The sequence below is a fragment of the Tilletiaria anomala genome, assembly GCF_000711695.1.
Source record: "Tilletiaria anomala UBC 951 chromosome Unknown K437scaffold_54, whole genome shotgun sequence".
Lineage (NCBI taxonomy): Eukaryota > Fungi > Basidiomycota > Exobasidiomycetes > Georgefischeriales > Tilletiariaceae > Tilletiaria > Tilletiaria anomala.
In genome coordinates, this window is record NW_013546968.1 from 35156 (window position 1) to 50074 (window position 14919).

A 14919-nucleotide genomic window follows, 5' to 3' on the forward strand; every position below is an offset into this window, starting at 1 on the left:
GTGGATGGGACTGCCGCGCAGTGCCTGTTGGTGTGTGTGCGCTCACACAGTGTGTGATTCTCTGGTTGACTCCAGTATACAGACCAGCCGATGACCCCGAGTCGCTCTAGAGCCCCCTTGTGTCCACTCTACATCAGCTCAGCCTCATGCCCTCCTCTGATCCGCTTTAGCTTCCATCGGCCATCCTGACATCCCGTCGACCTCTGCAGCAGCTGCACAGGGTATTGTCACGAAGAGGAAGAAGCACGAACGTGCCACCTCTCAGACCCTCGCCCGCCTGTTTCCCACTGGCAACTGGCAAACCCTGGTGCCGCCTTGGCAGCCGCAGCCGGCTTTGTCGCTGTTTTGGTCTACAGTCCGTCGATCGTCGACAGTGGCCGCCTTTGGCTGGAATTTGATCCTCCATATTGGAAACGTGGCAGAGGACCTTTTCTTTTTCTGGACTTGACGGGGCTACAGTAACTTGGGCAAGATGGTCAACTCGAGGGCTCCGGGACAGATGTAAGTATGCACTGTCCTGTTCGAACCGAGTAACCACGTTTGATTGCGTTCGGATCGCGGATAGGCCTTTGACCCATATCCATCTCTTCTTCTGTCAAACGAGCAGTGCCCGCAAGATCAGAGTCACCGTCGTAGCAGCCGATGGCCTCGCCAAGGTGAGCAGCTCCCCCTTCCACGTCACCGATGGGGCAAGTGACTGGAATATATGCAATTTGCTCTATCGCACTCCCAGCGAGATGTCTTCAGGCTGCCGGACCCATTTGCCATCGTCACGGTCGATGGAGAACAGACGCATTCCACATCGTGAGTCGTGACTTGTGAACATCCGACGCCATTAGGGATGCATTCTCTGAGCTGATTCCTTGACTTCTACTCATCGTTTTTGTAGCGTCATCAAAAAAACCTTGAACCCTTACTGGAACGACAGCTTTGACATCGACGTCACCGACTCCTCTGTCCTCGCCATACAGATATTCGATCAGAAGAAATTCAAGAAGCGTGATCAGGGCTTCTTGGGTGTCATCAACGTCCGCGTCGCGGATCACATCGACTTGGAGCTGGGGGGCAAGGGTGAGTGGAAGACCAACTCAATGTTCCTGGTGCACGAGCTTTGGCGCTGATTTTCTTCCGCATCTGTACGACCTCCAGTTCTGCTCACACGAGACCTCAAGAAGAGCAATGACAATCTTGTCGTCCACGGCAAGCTGCATATAGATCTCAACACGAACGTCTCGACGCCGATCGTGAACAATCCAAATGCAGGTGCAGCTCCGAACATGCTCGGCCTTGGCAACGCCTCTTCCGTCTCGGTCAACTCCTCCATACCTGCAACCAGTGCTGGACCTTCACGCTCAGAAAGCAGCACCGGTGCGGTCGCGTCGCCCGTTCGTGCTTCTGATCCTAGTGCGCCGATCAATGCGCACAGGCAGAGCGTCGCGAGCGCGTCCGGCTCAACTGGGACAGTTGCAACAGTAGCGTCGCCAGTAGCCGCGAGCAGCCCATCGGGCAGCCGCGTCACGTCCACTTCTGGCACTCCAGCCGCTGCGAACCCCGCCAATCGCGCTTCGGCCACCACCTCCAGCACGGGCGCCATCTCCGCTGCTGGCGCCGCTGCTGCAACCAGCGCTGGCAATGCGGCATCCGGCTCCACTTCCGCTCCTTCTGTTCCTCGCACGCAGATGCAGGCCTCCGACGACCAAGGGCCTCTTCCTGCCGGTTGGGAGCGTAGGACGGACCACTTAGGTCGGACATACTACGTCGATCACAACACACGCTCCACCACTTGGACGCGGCCATCGACGAACGCCAGCGCGAATGATGCAGCGCACGCCAGCTCAGCAGCAGCAGATCGGGCGCGGCACTCGAACCGCGCGCTCGCCGATGATATGCTTGGCGTCGACGGTGCGGCCTCAACGATCGCGCCAAGCCCTAGCTCTGCGTCCGTCCAAGGGTCCTCGTCACAACCCTCCGCTGCGGGTGCATTGGGAACCGCCGCAGCAGCAGCAACGACGAGCGCAATCGCGACAAACACGGCCACGACAGCAGGAAGTGGTCCGCTGCCTTCCGGCTGGGAGCAGCGGCACACCCCGGAGGGCCGGCCGTACTTTGTCGACCACAACACGCGCACCACCACATGGGTCGATCCGCGACGGCAGCAGATCCTGCGGGTCATGGGCCCCAACGGCAACAACCTCACCGTGCAGCCGCAGAGCGTCTCGCAGCTTGGCCCGCTGCCGAGCGGCTGGGAAATGCGCCTAACGTCGACCGCGCGCGTCTACTTTGTGGACCACAACACCAAGACGACCACGTGGGACGATCCGCGCCTGCCTTCGAGCCTGGACCAGAACGTGCCGCAGTACAAGCGCGACTTTAGGCGTAAACTCATCTACTTCCGCTCGCAGCCGGCCCTGCGACCCATCCCGGGTCAGTGCCACATCAAAGTGCGACGCACGCACATATTTGAAGACTCATACGCTGAGATCATGCGGCAGCAGCCGAACGATCTGAAGAAGCGCCTTATGATCAAGTTCGAAGGCGAAGATGGTCTCGACTACGGCGGTCTGTCTAGAGAGTTCTTCTTCTTGCTCTCGCACGAGATGTTCAACCCGTTCTACTGCCTCTTCGAGTACTCCGCACACGACAACTACACGCTGCAGATCAACCCGCACTCGGGCATCAATCCGGAGCATCTAAACTACTTCAAGTTCATCGGCCGCGTCCTAGGCCTCGCTATCTTCCACAGACGCTTCCTCGACGCGTACTTTATCGTCTCGTTTTACAAAATGATTCTCAAGAAGAAGATCACCCTCGCCGACCTGGAAAGCGTCGATGCGGACTACCACCGCTCGCTGCAGTGGATGCTCGAGAATCCCATCGAAGGCGCAATTGACGAAACCTTCACCGCCGTCGAAGACAAGTTCGGCGAGATGGTCACCGTCGAGCTCAAGCCTGGCGGCGCAGACATTCCCGTGACAGACGAGAACAAAAAGGAGTACATCGACCTGATGACCGAGTACAGGATTTCGAAGCGCGTCGAGGAGCAGTTCAAAGCCTTCACCTCGGGCTTCACCGAGCTCATCCCGCAGGACCTGATCAACGTCTTTGATGAGCGCGAGCTCGAGCTGCTCATCGGTGGCATGAGCGAAATCGACGTCGACGACTGGAAGAAGTGGACTGACTACCGCGGTTTCACCGAGTCCGACGAGGTCGTTCAGTGGTTCTGGCAGTGCGTCCGCTCCTGGCCCGCCGAGCGCAAGAGCAGGCTCCTCCAATTCGCAACAGGTACGTCGCGCATCCCCGTCAATGGGTTCAAGGATCTCCAGGGCTCCGACGGCCCCAGGCGCTTCACGATCGAAAAGAGCGGAGAGATCTCCGCGCTGCCCAAGAGTCACACGGTGAGTTTGCGCGTGCTCCTTATCGTAAGGAACTGTGGGTGCTGACGCGCGAAACGCTGTTGGGCTTGGGTGCTTTTTCTAACCAGTGCTTCAACCGTATGGACCTGCCGCCGTACCCGAACAAGGAGGTACTCGAGGCGAAGCTGAGTGAGTTAAGGCATTTGTTGCCTACTTCGCTATCGACGGGATTGTACGCTCACACTCCCCTACCTCCGCAGCGCTTGCCATCGAAGAAGGACTTCACTTTGGGGTGGAGTAATTCACAACATGGCTCTTGCAGTGCCGCAGGCTATACCTACCCTACCTTACTACATATATGTTCCCGGCAGTTCAAGTCAACGATTCATTTTAGGTCTGTGCCAGCTCTTCGGCGTTCTTCCACCATTCATGCCCTTCCGTTTTGTTCCGCACTTCGCGATTCACTTGTCTGCACTCATTGCATGCCCTCATGTGGGCAGCTCTTGTAAGATATCAAACCGACTTCCATACAGGATTTTCGCCATGATTTGTGCAAAGGCTCGCAAAATATCAAGAGGCAGCATCAGTGTGTTGCATGTGCCGCCGAAGCCTCTAGGATAATGGCTTGCACTTGGCGTTTTATACGAGTACACTCCCGTTGTACACATTTTAAGCAACGTCTTCATCCTCCTCTTCTTCTTCATCGTCCTCATCCGCCAGCTTGACGACGCCGTCTCCGCGGCTCGGTTCAGGGCCATCCAGCGCAGGGATCTTGTCCTTGCTCAGGGCCTTCAGCCGGTCGCCAAAGGTCTTGCGGACCCCGACGTTTGCGAACGCATCCCAAACACGAAGTACGCCTTTGCTCCCTGCTACGGCCACCGTCATCGCCTCGTCCGGCGAGAAGGCAACTGAAAAGATTTTGCCCTGTTGCAAGGCCAAAAGCGGACGGTGTTTCGAACCATGTCAGCGCTTGTGGCATTGTCAAAACTAGGCGGCACTTTGACGACTCACCGCATCAAGGTCCCTATTGGCCACAAGAGAGATGTTGGCTGGCCGCGCGTCGCCAATGTCTTCAGCGACGCCGTCCGTCAGACTCCAGACCTTGGTCTGGCGGTCGCTGCCAGCAGTGACGATACAGCCGGGAATCAGGGTATTGACGTCAAAGCTGGTGCAGGCGCCTGTGTGCGCTGAGAGCGTCCACAGAGCAGTGCTGCTCTGTGCACTATGCGCTGACCCGTTCGAAAGCATCCTCGCATCGAAACTCTGTAGCAGACCCGATTCGAGCGATGCAAGGAAATGATTCTCCTTCCATGGATGCCATTTGACGCATTCGACGTCAGAGTCCACTTTAGCGAATACACCTGCTTCCGGACTGCGGCTGTCAAATACCCGCAACGTGCCGTCAAATGATCCTGTCAACAATACCGTTGCGGCTGACCCGGCACCTGCACCGGAGCTCGAGCCTGAGGTGTTCCACTGTACGCTTTGCACCTTGTCCGTGTGCACCTTGTCGAAGGAGCGCAACGCTGAGCCGTGCTCCCCCGAACAGGGACGCGAGAGGTCCCATAACTTGACAGTAGTGTCTGCGCTGGCGGACGCAAGAATATTACGTGCTGTTCGGTTCCAGGAGAGTCCAAGCACAGCGTCGACGTGATGTGTCGGGTTGGGCACGCGAGCCCTCATCTGTCGCTTCTTCTTCTTTCCCGTCCCAAGCGGCGCATTGAGACCTTCCGTCAAGTCTTTGCGGCCAAGGATTGCGTCGGGGAAGCAGGCTTCTACGACATCCATGCTCCAGATCTCAATCTCTGGGTCCATGGTACCGACGGCGATGAAATTCCCCACGTCACCAGCTTTGGCACCCGCAGCTCCTTCCATTTGTACCGGCGCATCATTCTGATCCGCACTGGAGGTAAACGCAGCTGGCCGGTAATCGAGCCATTCAAGGCACAATGGAAACGATGGTAGCATCAGGTCGTGGTGGACATAGATATTCGAATCGGATGAGGAGTAGAGATATGCATCGATCTGCGAGATATCGTCTTCCGTCTTTGCTGCGATGATGAGGTTGTCCGTTGGGTATACTTCCAGAGCCTCGCGGGAATCTTGCGAATCTGCGTCGTCCTGTTGCATACCAAAGGAATTGAATGAGCAGAAGCGCAAACGAGCGCTGCAACCAACAGCTACTCACGTCTTTCATTGTGATGTACGGATCCTCGTCGTTATTTCGATGGAATGTTAGCCCCTTAATGTTGCTGAAGGCTCCCAGTGTTCCCCCTGACTCCTCCTTGTCGTAGTCGTCGAGCTTAAACCGGCTTAAGCCATCCAGGTCTTCGTCCATAGCTGCATCACCCTCTCCATCGCCCTGGTTCTTGACCTTTCCTTGCTCTCCGGCATCGTCACTCATTTTTTCATCATCGTCTCCGTCGCTGCCTTCTTCGTCCTCCCACTCTTCATCCGCCTTTCCCATACCCTGTGCAGCTTTTTGCGCCTCCTCGAGCTGCTTTTGAGCATCTTGAAAATGCAACCCGGTTAGTGCGCTGATGCGTGCGACTTCTTCCTCGCTGTTCAGGTTCGTTCGCTGGGGGTACTGGGCGGCTCTCCCCCGCGGGACCCAGTGGATGGCTGAAATCAAGCTCGCCATTTTCCCTTGCTCAATTTATCAGGTCTTGTACACGGGCACCGAGTCTGACGTTTAATCCTCCTACAGGCCCTAAGCTGCTGGAGTTTAGAGGTGTCTGTATGAGAGACATCGATGATGGAGCGTCCAGCAGTCCCATCAACAACAGCAGTTGCAGCCGGCAAAAATTTGGGGCCGGATTCCGAGTTCCGTATTTGCTCGCCATTCCCATTGATGGTCTGCAACTCTCTTTCGGATACGAAATGCACCTACCTCGAACCAGCCTCGCTATTGAGCCTCCAGCAACGAACATCGACCATCAGAGGGGAATTTGAAAGGCCTTTTCACCCAGCATTTAAAGACCACAGCAGCAAACCATTCATTCGATCTATCATGCTCAAAGTCGTGAAGCCGCGCAATGCGCGCTCCAAGCGCGCTCTCGAGAAGCGCGAGGCCAAGGAAGTGGAGAATCCCAAGACAGCCTTGTTCATTCATGGGTTGCGCGTTAGCGACACAGTCAAGACGGCAATGGTCGAGCTGGCCGCGCTGAAGAAGCCGAATGTTATCATGTTCAACAAGAAGAACGAGATCGCCCCTTTCGACGATGCTTCCAGCTTGGAGTTTTTTGCTGGCAAGAATGACGCGAGCTTGTTCGTCGTCGGGAGCACACAGAAGAAGCGGAAGGACAACCTCGTCTGGGTCAGGACATTCGATGGCCAGGTGCTGGACATGCTTGAGATGGGCGTCCTCGAGGGAAAGGCGATGCGAGAATTCAAAGGGGTGAGGAGTTCCTACTGGTAAGAGTCCTCACCATTAGCAGCAATATTGACATTCTGCTCGATATTTTGTAGACCCTGAAACCTGGCCTCGGAAATCGTCCCTTGTTCCACTTTTCGGGACCACAATTTGCAGTTGACGAATCTTTGAATGTGGATCGCGTTTCTGCACAAGAGCTTGCGGCATCCTACCTCGAATCTGAATATCCAGCGCACCAGCACCTCAAGTCACTTTTGATGGACTTTTACCGCGGCGAGGAACTTCCGAGCGGGGCACAGGGACTGCGGCCTGGAGAGCACCAGATTGCTCTGTCAGGTCTGCAACACGTGATTTGCGTCACTGCAGGCGAGATGAGCAAAAGCAATGGAGATGTATCAGCAGGCAAGCAAGATGCGGAGGATGCGCTGAACGCTATCGAAAGCAACAAGCTCGCGGAATTGTACGCGGCCGGTAACGCGACCTCCACTTCCAACGCGACCGGCGCATCCGCGAATATCGACCGCTCGTTCGAGGGCTCTATCGTGCATTTCCGAACGTACGCGCTCGACCTACGTGCCTCCGGCTCGCGCAAGCCGCGGGTGGAGTTGCAAGAATGCGGGCCGTCCTTTGACTTTGTGCTGCGTCGACGACGCCCAGCGACATTCGACGCGCTCGCCAACACTCTGAAACGTCCCAAGACGGTGCTGGAGAAGAACAGCCAGGGCAAGGGCAAGCGGAAGAATGTGGGCACGGACGATATGGGTGACATGGTCGGCCAGGTGCATATGGAGCGGCAGGATCTGGACAAGCTGCAGACGAGGAAGATGAAGGGTCTCAAGGCTGGGCCAGCAGCGGCGCAGAGCGGCGGAGAGAGTGATGAGGATAAAGATGAAGAGGGAGGCGACAGCAATGGGGGAGAGGAATACAGCGACGATGATGAGGAGATCGTCTATGGCGAGGATTCGGACGAGGAGCTCGAAATGGAGGATCTGACGAGTCAGCCGCTTGGCGACGCGGTAGCCCCGAGCAAAAAGCTAAAGATGGCATAATGTGCCCTACTTTGCATTGACCGATCCGCTTCGTCATTTGTACGTGTACAGTTGTGCAATCGATAAAGATACTGTTCGCATCTGCCTCCGAATTCCCCCATGCCCCTTTTGTCTCCACGTGCTCAAGGACTTCCACCGAGTCTGCCCATCCAATACGCCAAGTCGTTGCCACCCTGTCCACTTCCGCGTTGCATCCACCAGATGCTAACGACAGCGACGACAGCGAGCTCGAGCAGACCAGCAACGAGATTGCCTGCGCCGGCCGTGATGAGCGCGGTCCAGATGAAGCCCACCTGTCGGTCGAGCAGTGTGCCGAGCGCACGCTTAGTGCGCCAGCTCGCATCGGTCATGTACGGCGGCTTATATACGATCAGTGGCGCGGAGGATGAAGAGGAGTCGCCATTCATGGGAAGAGCTGGTAAGCGCAGAAGGGCCGTTACAGGTTTGTGGTCGGAATGCTGCATGAAGCGGGGATATAGACAAGGAAAGGATACGTGATAAGTTCCTGCTACGCCCAACACCCTGCGTACTGGAACCAATCAAAAGCACGTCTCGGAGCGCACGCAAATGCACCTTCAAATTGCATCGCAATGTGAAAAAACTCACAGTGTACGTCATGATACTCCGATAGAGCTCCACGTCCACATTTCCGGCACTCTTCGGCTGCAGCTCGTCCTTGCCGTCTGCCCAACTGCGCCAGAGCACACGATCGGTCCAACCTGGAATCCTCTTCTTGCTCAGCATGCCGACATCCGCCAATGTTGACTTCGGCTTCCTAGCGGCCCCTGCACCCGTGCTGTTACTACTCTTCCTCTTACCGCCCTGTGCCTTCTTGTTCGACTTGTCCACTTTGTATTTGTACGTCGGCCCGAACTTGGCTCCGCCCAGCGGCGACTCGGTCAAGCCGTGGAAGACGCGACCGCCAAGGCGCTCGGTGGACAGCTGGTCGTATGCGGCGAGCGTCTCCCATTCTTCCATGACCACCTTGAAAGCTACATCGGATTTCTTGAGAGGCGCAGTGGATTTGCTGCCGGCCGACGAGGAAGCGAGTGCCGGATGTGGTGGGATACCCACTGCAATGCGGTAGTTGAGGTCGCCGAAGACAAAGAGGTGCGAGGAGTCGTACAGCGTGTGCTCGCGATCGTCCAGCGGCCTGGCGGGCCTGCTTTTGCTCTTGCTGCCTCCCTTTTCACTGTACTGGGACTTGAGCTTGTCCAGGTCCACCGGACCCGGTTTCTCGCGCTCCGAGCTGATGTTCTGCTGCAAGGAGGGGAGCGGCACCACCGAATCAGGCGGAAAGACGAGCCGGCGGACGATGTTCTTCCAGTCGGTGTTCCTGCGCGCTATATTGTGGTCGTGCGCGGCGAGATGGGCACACACGAACGTCAAGACCTGCTCCGCGTCCTTTTTACCCGTGCCTTGCACATTAGGGGAGCCTTCAAGCACGACGCGCACGCCAACGGCGCCTTTGTTCCCGAGCAGGTTGAAGATGCCCGTTCCAGCGCGGTTTGTTCTCACCTCCCTGACCCGGCCGACGATGCCGGAGCGCTCGCGCGCATAAACGAAGAGTGCGAGGCCCACGAGGTTTTCACGTGCAATCAGCGTGTACCCCTCTGGTCCGCCGCCGGGTGGGTAGAGCCCGTCGCCGCTGACCACTGCAGAGTGTGGACGAACCGCGCGCCTTATCTCCGTGTCCGTGTCACGCAGCACTTGGCCAGCTGCGCCGCCACCTTCTTCGTCGCTACTGCTGCTATTTCCAGTGCTAAACAAGGAGCCGGTTCCAAGGAAGCCCATGTGGAGCGGCATAAGCTCCTGGAAGCCTACCGCGAAAATGTCCGGTGCGTCACGAGGCCCTCCGGTTGTGCTGTAGCCCGAGTCTGGATCCTCTTCGACCGTAGGGATGAGCCATGGCTGCAGGTCAGGCGTATCGTACTGCGACGAGCCGCGGAGGTTGTAGTTGAATGTTCCGATCTGCACGCGCAGCGAATACGGGCCCATGTGTGCGTTGAGCGCCATCACCGATACTGGCCACCTGTACGCGCCGGGGGCTTGACTATCGTGTGAGTGATCGGCGCGACGAGAAAGAGAGACTGCCTGCAGGAGACAGAGACGGGATGCCGCTGCCGACGCGGTAGACGAAGCTGAGCAGAAAGTGAAGTGACCAAGAACCTCGACTCGGCGGCCAGAAGGACCGCGGCTCAAGGGAACATCAATGATCTATCTTGGTGGACATGGTGCACGAGGTCTTCAATATGTTGTTTCTGTTCTGGCCAGTAAGGGGGATGCGGGGTTGGTGAATGGGAGTCCCCCGGACAGGCTTCAGGCGCTGTTCCTCTCGTTGCGCTTGCTGTCAGCGCTCGCGCAGTTGAACTCGGTGCAACGTGCCGCAGAACGTCCGCCGCCCCGAACTCGGCCGGCAGCTTCGGTGTGGCTTGGTGAAAGCCATGGGCTTTCTGCGAATGGCTGCGGCAGCTGGCTCGGCGGCCGGCATGACGAACCATTGACTTCGCAGTCTCACGTACACAGCATCATCCCTTCTGCAGCTCCTCTCTTCACTCTCGGCGTTCGTTTCCCCTTGCCAAGCAAGTATCATTCCTGGCCAGCGTCACCAATCGGCCTCATCAGCACTGCAATCTGTTTCAAAGACGACGTGAAAGTTTCGATCGCATTTCTTGGCATAGCTTCCGTCGCGGCTCGGCACCGATGGTCGGGCACATCCTTGCCTTCCACGGCCGGATGAGGCTTGCCAGGCCCAAAGGAGGTTCGCACACGTCCTGTTACAATGCTGACGCTGACGGCATGTTGAAGAGTGACGGCGCTCGCGCACAGCTTCGTTTCTGGAGCTCTGGAACAGTGCTTGACAAGTGCGCGTATGACGCGGCTCTATCTGTGTAAAGTTGCGTCCAATACTTACACTTTTGTTGGTTTCTTCGTCCGTCTATGGAGAGCTTTCCGCATCAGCCGCGGCCCCGCCTTTTCTTCCAAGAACAGAGAACGGGGTCTCATCTTGTTGCCACAGCGGCACGCACATCGGCTGGAAAGCTTAACAAACAACTGACAGGTAGCTTCCGAAATTCGCTACCGTGGTACTTGCAAACGCGCAAACATACCCTCTCCTTCGCGATCAGAGTAGAAAAGCATAGAAGAGCCTGATGCACCGCAGACCAGCATGGAGGTCTCAAGCCAGTGGCAACTCGAAAATATGATTGCATAGATGGCTTTTACTCACACGGCTTTATCCTCATCTCCGTCGCGTGCCCTACACATCCACATCGGGTCTTCTGTCCAACTTCGTTATCTAGCTCGAGATGTTATAAAGTGCGGCTGTACTCCAAAAGTGCTCGTTCAAGACGAACAGTTCCCTACATTCCTTGCCCCTGACCTGACTGATATTCTCACCCGAGTACTCATCCTTATATCCGACAGACAGACTGTCCCATAAAGCGCGGCCCTGCGTACTCTAAATTCTTAGCCCTTGTCAGATGGGAGGCAACATGACCAAGGCAAGCCTTTTTTCAGCTGCAGGTACACTGGCCACTCTGCTACTAGCAGCAAGCATCACCGTGCCACAAGCACATGGCGTCGCGCTATTGAAGCCACACATACCAGAGTATGAAGCACTCGTCGACCGCACCAAGTCCATTTATTCGCCAACTCCGGACGTCGACGGGCGGCACTACCTCCCGCAACCACGCGCAGAAGCACTGCGCCCCGGCGGTCGAGCAGTTGCAACCCGCCGTTCGACAGGAGGCGGCGGGGTGAAAGTGCCGATCAAGCGCTTTGACAAGTATGCCGGCCATCGTCGCGACGGCATGGCACCGGATGAAGTTAAAGCGTGGGCGCTCAAGCAGAAACACTACATCGCTAAAAAGTGGGGCAGCGCATTCAAGGGTGGCGACAGCGCCGTCAAGCGCAATGGGGGCCAGGACGTCACAAAGCTCGATAGGAGGGGGATCGCCGCCCTTACGAACGTCGACCAGGACACGTGAGTGACAATAGAGTCGATGTGAGAACCTCAAACACTGACACGGTGATGTGGCCGCAGATACTACTATGCGGACGTCTCTATGGGCACGCCTGCGCAGTCCATGGCTCTTGTGCTTGACACGGGCAGCAGTGACCTTTGTAAGCATCAATCAATCAGCTTCTCCTTCACGATGCCGAGACGTTCATGACGAGTCGATCATTGGGCTCGTGCTGGTCTTGTTTGATTTGCAGGGGTCGCCACCTCTGAGTGCAGCAGCAACACCTGTTCGTCGCTCAGCAAGTTTTCCATGTCTAACAGCTCGACGTACCAATCCTCCTCGCAAGTCTTCTCCATCACCTACGGCTCGGGCGCCGTGACGGGCCACATGGCAGGCGACACGATTACCCTCGGGGATTACACCGTGTACAGCCAGAGCTTCGCCGTCGCGCAGCAGGTCGCCCAGGATACGATTAGTGCACCTGCGAGCGGGATCATGGGCCTCGGCTTCCAGGAGCTTTCGACCGCCGGCGTCACGCCGTGGTGGGAAGTGCTGGCTAAGGAAGGCGTGCTTGAAACAAACGCCTTCACCTTCCAGCTCACCCGCACCTCCGCCTCCTCATCCTCGTCATCTTCCACTTCGAGCGATAGCTCGACAACCAAGACGGCTGGCGGTGTTTTTACAATCGGCGCTATCGACACGGACCAGTACAGCGGGACTATCAACTACGTTTCGATACCTTCCCAGTACCAGTCGTACGGCTACTGGTCCATCATGTTAGACAGCTACGCGCTCGGCGGCGGCAGCTCTACCTCGATCGACTCGATCGCATGCATTGATACGGGCACGACGCTCATCGCGACGACGTACACCTTCGCAGCTTCGCTCTACGAGCAGATCAGCGGGAGCAAGAGCCTGGAAGAAACGTACGGAGAAGAAGGGCTCTACGCTTTCCCGTGCGACTCGACCGTGAGCCTGACACTCTCTTTCGGTGGTGTTCGTTACACGATGGACGGCGCCGATTTTAACGCTGGGGCTGTCGACAGTAAGGGTGAATACTGCTTGGGCGCAGTGTTTGGGTCTTCCAACGGCGGCTCGTCTAGTGAGTGCAATCTGGCAGCTACAAGGAGAGCTCGTAGATAGATGCGCCCTGTTGTCATGCCCACTTACCATAATCGATCCGTCTACCTTGACTCTTACAACAGCCCCTGCCTTCATCATCGGCGATGCCTTCCTCAAGTCCTGGTTCAGCGTCTTCGACTACGATAAGAAGGCGGTCGGTTTCGCCAGTCTCAAAGGCGGCAGCGCTCAGACTGTCGTCAGCAGCAGCAGCGCTGCCTCTGTAGCCACAACAATTGCTACTGCCGCCGTTACAGCGCGTCAATTCGGAGGACCGGGCCTCGGAGGACCGGGCGGCTTCACATACGGCTCGTTGAGCTCGACGTCCGAGGTGTGGACAACCGTCACGGCCTCTGCCACAGCAGCCACGGGCACGGGCACGGGCATCTATTGGGCGTCAGGCATCTCGGCGCCAACTGCTTCGGGCGCCACGTCGCTCAGTGAGAAACTCAGCAGCAGCGCTGCTGCTCATGCTGCTGGCGGTGCTGGCGCTGCGGGCTTCGGTGCTACGGCGCTCATCTGCGCTGCTGTTGCGGGCGCGATGACAGTGCTGGCACTCTGAACGAGCATTGCACCGCTTAACAATACGACGATCCGGTCATCATCTCTACTATTTGGCTTTTTTGATCGACATGGACGATCGCCCCGAGCTTGACTGCTGTATTTATATGTGCTCACTTTGATACGAATGATTATGTCGACCGACGGGAACCAATGCGCAATTGAATACACTGCCAGCGATGCCGTCGGCGCGGGCATATCCTCCACCTGCAAGTGATCAAAAGAGATCCCATTTGGTGTATGTACATAGCCTCACCCGGGAGGGTAGAGTAGAGTGATTACAAGACAATATTCGATGGGCGGTGTAGTCAATCACACAAGGAGGGAGAAAGAGTTACCACATATCATCAGCAGCGCTGCCTGCGTCTGCATCTGTTCCGAACGTTTGAAGTGGCGCGAAACCAGAGGTGTAGTGTGCCTCTCATTGTTGGAGAAACGCAAATGCATCGCCAGTTCGCCAATCTATAAAATTTCAAAGCTGAGGCTATTGTGAACGCCCGTTGGAAATGGGTACACTTATTGGGCTTTGCTGGCAGAGCTCAAATAGGAGCAAGCGGCGAACAAAGTATAAAGCATTTGTACAGAAGGCGTGCTCACTGCGTATCATCCTTTTCCATTTTTTCTTTTCGATTGTGCTCCATAGGGTGAGCTCTGCTGGTGCGCGATGCGCCGGCATGTGCAAGGTAGAGCTGTAGCTCTTTGGATGGCTGCTGAGTGCCGGCGGGCACGGCGCAATGTGATGACGGTAGGGACGCGGCGAGACCGTAAAGTCGCGACCGTTGAGTTCAATGTGTTCATATCCGGAAAGTGTCATGGACGTCGATGATGCGCCTGCCCCTACAACTCCGCACTGCCCCCTCGCCACGGAGCCGCCACCTGCTCCTGAGCAACCTGTTCTCTACTTAATTGACTCTTTGGGTATGTCCAGGAAAAGCAGTCATGTACAACCTGAGCTCTCCGAGCTCCAGTGACGCTTCGGAGCCGTCCGCTAGATTACTAGATAGCAATTCAGTATGCAGGTTCAGCCACAATCAACAATCCAGCACTTTCCACGAAGGGCAATTTTATCACTCCGGGCTCTCGAATCATCGAGGCTCGAAGACAGGTGGGAGGCTGCAAGAGCATTGGGGGATGTGAAGGGGGAACAGACATAAGGACGGCGGCACCAGCGCCCTGTAGCAGAGATGGGATCGCATAGCCGCCGGTTGAGAACTGCCCATCCACGTTCAGGGAGCCCCGGCGTGGCGGTATGCTTGGCTTCAGCTTCGATTCTCTCTCTCTGCATTTGACTGCCAACCTCTCGGCGACGGGTATGCGATGATCTCCTTTCTGAAAATATCTTGTGATCTCCTCCCTCTACATTGGCACATCCTTCCAGTTCATATGGGCTATCGTTCGTTCCTCATCGGCCTCATACATCTCCTCATTCCCGATTGACATTCCCTCTCACACTCCCCATCGACTCTGCCCCATACAAGCGCACGCCTGCGACGCTGACA

At 56.7% G+C, this 14919-nt stretch overlaps 5 protein-coding genes across 5 annotated transcripts; 3 read left to right on the forward strand and 2 right to left on the reverse strand.

Annotated features, from left to right (window-relative positions):
- The first annotated feature begins 148 nt into the window (after positions 1 to 148).
- Positions 149 to 3900, forward strand: K437DRAFT_257158 (putative ubiquitin-protein ligase). The gene is made up of 7 exons (XM_013387205.1): positions 149 to 501; positions 608 to 656; positions 734 to 804; positions 890 to 1071; positions 1150 to 3395; positions 3482 to 3542; positions 3614 to 3900. Exons 1-7 carry the CDS (start codon positions 473 to 475, stop codon positions 3652 to 3654), a joined length of 2679 nt encoding a protein of 892 aa, XP_013242659.1. The 5' UTR covers positions 149 to 472; the 3' UTR covers positions 3655 to 3900.
- Positions 3853 to 6065, reverse strand: K437DRAFT_236693 (WD40 repeat-like protein). Its single transcript, XM_013387206.1, has 3 exons — positions 5542 to 6065; positions 4365 to 5474; positions 3853 to 4277 (listed from the first exon to the last, which is right to left on the reverse strand). The coding sequence occupies exons 1-3, from the start codon at positions 5992 to 5994 to the stop codon at positions 4023 to 4025; spliced, it is 1818 nt and encodes a 605-aa protein (XP_013242660.1). The 5' UTR covers positions 5995 to 6065; the 3' UTR covers positions 3853 to 4022.
- Positions 6066 to 6267: 202 nt separating this feature from the next.
- Positions 6268 to 7835, forward strand: K437DRAFT_257160 (Brix-domain-containing protein). The gene is made up of 2 exons (XM_013387207.1): positions 6268 to 6750; positions 6822 to 7835. The coding sequence occupies exons 1-2, from the start codon at positions 6364 to 6366 to the stop codon at positions 7773 to 7775; spliced, it is 1341 nt and encodes a 446-aa protein (XP_013242661.1). The 5' UTR covers positions 6268 to 6363; the 3' UTR covers positions 7776 to 7835.
- Positions 7766 to 9983, reverse strand: K437DRAFT_247974 (DNase I-like protein). Its single transcript, XM_013387208.1, has 2 exons — positions 8382 to 9983; positions 7766 to 8233 (listed from the first exon to the last, which is right to left on the reverse strand). Exons 1-2 carry the CDS (start codon positions 9789 to 9791, stop codon positions 7898 to 7900), a joined length of 1746 nt encoding a protein of 581 aa, XP_013242662.1. The 5' UTR covers positions 9792 to 9983; the 3' UTR covers positions 7766 to 7897.
- Positions 9984 to 11269: 1286 nt separating this feature from the next.
- K437DRAFT_263316 (acid protease) lies at positions 11270 to 13421 on the forward strand (the record flags this gene model as incomplete). The annotated part of the gene is made up of 4 exons (XM_013387209.1): positions 11270 to 11760; positions 11821 to 11900; positions 11994 to 12842; positions 12946 to 13421. The coding sequence occupies 4 exons, from the start codon at positions 11270 to 11272 to the stop codon at positions 13419 to 13421; spliced, it is 1896 nt and encodes a 631-aa protein (XP_013242663.1).
- Between the last annotated feature and the right edge of the window lie 1498 nt (positions 13422 to 14919).